Here is a 5,980-nt window from a genome sequence, read left to right on the forward strand (position 1 = left end):
AGAGAGAGAGAGAGAGAGAGAGAGAGAGAGAGAGAGAGAGAGAGGGAGGGAGAGAGAGAGGGAGAGAGAGAGAAACACGAGACACAGAGACAGACAGAGGAGAGAGAGAGCGAGAGAGAGAGGGAGGAGAGAGGAGAGAGAGAGAGAGAGAGAGAGAGAGAGAGAGAGAGAAGAGACACACACACACACACACAGAGAGAGAGAGAGAGAGAGAGAGGAAATTTGCTTTCATATGGCAGTACAATACAATACGATATCTGATTCAGAATGTGATATATAGATATGAACTAACATGTTTTTGTTTTCAAGCAGATCTGTACAGGATAGGCCTACTACCATAGCACACAGTTTCGGTTTCATAACAAATCCGAAATAAATGGGGTTTTTTATTCACTACGGTACGTGAAGCAGACAAATATACAACACTGACTATTTCCATCTGACAAACTACTAATCACAGCTTGATCAATTCAAATAATGTTGTACACAATAAAAGGTCAAAACACAATCAATTGCTATTTGTGGATTTACCCCAATAACAAATGTACATATGAAAAATAGTTATTATGGAGACAATAGAACTAACCCAAATTAAAAAAAACACAAAAAAAACACCAGCAAAACAAACACCCCAAAACACCCCAACGAATTATGCCAAAACGAAATTAATAACTGTTAATTCATACGCCTGTTGATACCAATCTTTTGAAAGAATATCCATTACACTTCTTTCCTTAAGTCGTTTCGTTGTTTCATGATGTCCATAACACTGCCAGTTAATAACGTGGAATTAGGCTTAAACCAAGCTATATACACTCTTTACTACATACCTATTCAATTTTACTATAGTGATAAAGTCATTTTCAAACCGTGTGATAAATGTATCTTGTAACACACATATGTGCGATTTAGACCGGAATATGTAAATGAGGAATTCCTTTTTTATTTTATACTAACGTTATGTTTGATTTACAAATTACGTCACATAGAGTATGATTCTTAACGTTAAATACATCCAAGAAAGGAGGATTTATTAATAATTGAAAAAAAGAAGAAGAAAAAAGATGGATATAATAAATACAGAACTTCACATAAAACAAATTTCGCTTCCTAGTTATTGCACTCGTTTATTTTGTGCAAGGACATACCAATTTACCGCTACGCAGTTTCGTGGCATGTATTCGTGCTTACAATAATTTTTTGCAATAAACAGAAAACGAAAACAAAATATGTTATGTTATATGTATCGTATAATATCCATAACATAAACCTACTAGCCGTCATCAGGAAGTCTACCAAGTGGCTTCGTTCTGTGAACATCTTGTGTTGTGCTACGGGAGTTGTTGTGACCACGTGCACGTGCACATTTGCGATTTCATCATGGACTGCAAACTAGAGCAGAGAGCGAACATCAAATTCTGCATCAAACTCGGTAAATCTGCAACTGAGACTTTTGACATGATTCGTTATGTGTATGGCAATGAAGCAATGAGTCGTGCGAGGTGTTTCGAGTGGCACGCACGCTTCAAGAGCGGCAGAACATCACTGGATGACGACAAGAGGTCTGGGCGAACTTCCACGAGCTCAACCCCCGAAAATGTGGAAACAATTCGGCGACTTGTGCATGGGGATCGTCGAAGATTCATTAACGACATTGCTGCCATCATTGATGTGTCATACGGACCAGTGTAGGCAATCATAACGTCTGATTTGAACATGCACTGCATTGCTGCTAAGTTCGTGCCCAGTCTTCTGACCCCCGATCAGAAGGAGCTCCGTGCCGAAGTCTGTCAAGATCTCCATCAGCGTGCTCTGGATGACCCAACCTTCATGTTAAGGGTTATCACTGGGGACGATACTTGGCGCTACGGATACGACCCGGAGACCAAACAACAGTCTTCGCATCTCCACGACTGAAGAAGGCGAGACAGGTCCGCAGCGCGACCAAGAACATGCTCATCGTTTTCTTCGACATTCGAGGAGTTGTTCACCGTGAATTCGTCCCCGGGGGCCAGACCGTCAACAGCAAGTTTTACTGCAATGTTCTGAGGCGTCTGAGGGATGGCATTCGGCGGAAATGGCCTGAACTGTGGCGCGAGGGAAATTGGATGCTTCATGACGACAATGCACCCTCTCACCAAGCTCTCGTAACACGTGAGTTTCTCGGCCGTAACAGCATGGTTACCCTGTAACACCCGCCCTACTAGCCAGAGTTGGCCCCTTGCGACTTCTTTTTCTTCCCGAAGATGAAGTTGCAGCTGAAGGGTCGCCGTTTTGACACTGTGGAGGAGATCCAGTGCGAATCAACGAAGGTGCTTCACACGCTTGGAGAACAAGACTTCCAGGACGCGTTCCAGCAGTGGCAACAGCGCTGGGAGTGCTGCATTGCTGCACAAGGGGACTATTGTGAAGGGAATGGTGCCCAAACTTGAATCAAGTGAACACTTTCTTGTATGTAGGCCTAGTCTCGGAACTTGTTGATACAACCTCGTACAGGTCTTTTTTTCTTCTTTTTTCTCAAATTAGAGAAGAACTTATCCCCATTTCCTTTATCCTATGAATTTGGTCGGGATAATGTGATCAGGTATGTATACACTATACTGAAAGCCACCCACTGTAAGTGCACCCACTAATGCAATAGCTACGGAGACTACGTTTGTATTTGTAGCAGATAGCATGATCCATACGTAGCTTTGCTGATATGTATCGAATCTGGAGGGGCATGTTGAAGCCCAAAATGTCCCAATTGGGACATCTTTGGCCGGTGCTCTAATTAATGTATTTAATTAATGTAATTTATATATTAGGCCCTGGAAGAAGGTTTGGCAAACGGGTGGGCTTCGCGGACAGGTTGCTGACTTTCCAATACCAGGAAAGTACCCAAATTGCTGGGCCGGATTTCCATGGGAAGGGCGCGCCAGGCAAACCTAACGGCCGAGACCACCTTCGCCCTAACGCATCCTGACACGGCGTCACCCCCCCCCCCCCCCTCCCCTCCCCCATCCTTCCCAGGTTATCCATACAACTGTTGTGGGTACACTATTTATAATGTATATGAAGGAAGGTTGTTGGGATAGGTTGTTAACCTCGACATAAATATAATATATAGATATCCATTCATATGCACACACACACACACACACATACACACACACACACACATAGACACACACAAACACAACACACACACAACACACACACACACACGGCACACAACACATACACATACAGACACACAACACACACACAACACACACACACATACACACACACAAACACACACCACACACACAGACAAGCACACACACAGAGACTCACACACACACACAGACAGACACACACACACACACACACATACACACACAGAGACGATATTGAAACACACTAAAACAGTATGGCCGAAAACAAATATGCGGCGGGAACTCAAGGAACACACTGCCTGATTAGTTCGCATGTTGGTGGGGTTTTATTGGCTTTTAATGGTATTCATCTTCAGTATCAGTAGAACACAGCATGCTTTCTTTAGGGATGTTATACAATTTATCTGTTCCAAGAGGTTATCTTCCATTTGACGTACGCATCATTTAATTATCAAATATCTAATATTGTCAAATAGTTCTCGAAGCAAAATTTTGTTTTGGATAATGCATAATATTGGCCTTTAGAAGAATATGTGACATCAGAGAAACCACTCTTGAATGAAATGTTCGTAGAGTTTTTGTTTGAATTCTTGTTTATAGGATTTGAAGTCAACACATTGACTAGTGTTGATGAACACCATACCCGCGTTATCATAACATTGTACTTTTTAAAAAGTACTGAATGAAATCAGCTTTCGGTTATTTTGATTTAGGTTCAGTTTCATGGCCTTGATTTTTAACATGGCAGTTTCAAGTGTTTCACTCTATTAAATCAAACATTTGTTCATAAATTTAGATGCCTCTGTGCTATAAACATGTATATATCTAAGTGGTGTTTATCTCAGTTGTCTTACGTTTTTCAATTTCACGGGTGGGGAACGCAATACGACACATTTCGAGAGAATGACTCATGTCCTTCTAGCTGGAAACATCCATATATTGGTCGGAGACGGGACGTACCCCAGTGGTAAAGCGCTCGCTTGATGCGCGGTCGCTCTGGGATCGATCCTCATCGGTTGGCCAATTGGGCACCACGACTGGCGCACCAAAGGTATATGCTATCCTCTCTACGAAATAGGGATGCATATAAAAAATTAGTTATTTCTGAAAAAAATAATGTATTACCTTTCTGCAAAGGGTGTTTTGCACCACATTTCATATTAAAATGATTACACTCAAATATGTTTATGTTGTATATACATTGATAAGGTCAACAAATGCCTAACATTTGGAAGTGAACAGTGAGAAAAAGAAAATCAACACTTTAAATTTAACTAAACCGGGACACTCGTACCATCAAGGCTGAATTGACAAGCCACCAAATGTACCCGTTTTGTGAAACTAGATACCCCACCGTCCTTACTTGATGATGGCTGGTGCCTCAGTAAAGAAAACTACTGTAACTATAAGTATAACTATATATATGTATGTGTATGTGTGTGTGTGTGTGAGTGTGTGTGTGTGTGTGTGTGTGTGTGTGTGTATGTATGTATGTATGTATGTATGTCTGTGTGTGTGTGTGTGTATGTATGTATGTATGTATGTATGTATGCATGTCTGTGTGTGTGTGTGTGTGTGTGTGTGTGTGTGTGTGTACGTGCGTGTGTGTGCGTGTGTGTGTGTGTGTGTGTGTGTGTGTGTTAAGAGGTATAGGATGCATATACAAACACACACAAACACACATGTACAAACACACACGTATATGTACACGCATGCCCACGCACAAACAAAAACACACACATACACACACATGCGCGCACACACACGCACATACACACCTACACATTTTGCGACAGTTATATCTTTATTTTATGTGTTTCATTTTGTGCGTTGGAATATCCTAGAAATCCTATAGGGAACGTCTTTTGGATCCGCCACTGGATGTGTTGTTAAATTGATAGCCCTTTCTTTGTTGTACTACTGCGTTATTATTGTTATGCTGTTGTTGTTTTTCTGATATTTTTCTACTTTCCTTCCAGATCTATGTGGGTGAGGCATAGTTTATTATTGTTGTTATTGCTTTTCTGATGTGTTCATACTTTGCTTCCAGGTCTATGTAGATGAGCCATATTTCGTTATTATTGTTATGGGGTTTTTTTTCTGATGTGTTCATATTTTCCTTCCAGATCTATGTGGATGAGGCGTATTTCGTTATTATTGTTATGTTGTTGATATTTTTCTGATGTTTTCCTACTTTCCGTTCAGGTCTATGTGGATGAGGCATATTTCGTTATTATTGTTCTGTTTTTGTTGTTTTTCTGATGATTTCGTACTTTCCTTCCAGGTTTATGTGGATGAGGCATATTTCGTTATTATTGTTCTGTTTTTGTTGTTTTTCTGATGTTTTCGTACTTTCCTTCCAGGTCTATGTGGATGAGGCATATTTCGTTATTATTGTTCTGTTTTTGTTGTTTTTCTGATGTTTTCATACTTTCTTTTCAGGTCTATGTGGATGAGGCATATTTCGTTAATCTGGTGCGTCAGCCAGGCCTCGAACAGATAGATAGAATAAAAGTTGTTCAAAGTTTGCAGATTGAATCGATTACATTTTTCATCTGATATTCCATTTCGACATATATTTGTTTCAAGGAATATTATGTTGTGATTTGTAATTTACAAGATACGAGCGGTTTACGTTTCACCTACACCTATAGCGTGTATACCACCAAATCAAATCACATAGATGACAATTGTAACATATGTGGCAATAAATTATACCTGCAGCGTATCGACATATACACCACGGGTATGAATACTGTGATGGTTATCCCTTGATTGTCCATTAATTAATTGTATATTTTAAAACATACCTTCACCTATATCATAATCATTGTAAAGCT

The 5,980-nt window shown here is 40.4% G+C and overlaps 1 protein-coding gene across 1 annotated transcript; it reads left to right on the plus strand.

The window, feature by feature from the left end:
• The first annotated feature begins 1,380 nt into the window (after window positions 1–1,380).
• Window positions 1,381–1,692, plus strand: LOC121385920 (protein GVQW3-like). The gene has a single exon (XM_041516711.1). The coding sequence runs from the start codon at window positions 1,381–1,383 to the stop codon at window positions 1,690–1,692; it is 312 nt and encodes a 103-aa protein (XP_041372645.1).
• Window positions 1,693–5,980: the final 4,288 nt, after the last annotated feature.

Source organism: Gigantopelta aegis, chromosome 12 (assembly GCF_016097555.1).
Source record: "Gigantopelta aegis isolate Gae_Host chromosome 12, Gae_host_genome, whole genome shotgun sequence".
Lineage (NCBI taxonomy): Eukaryota > Metazoa > Mollusca > Gastropoda > Neomphalida > Peltospiridae > Gigantopelta > Gigantopelta aegis.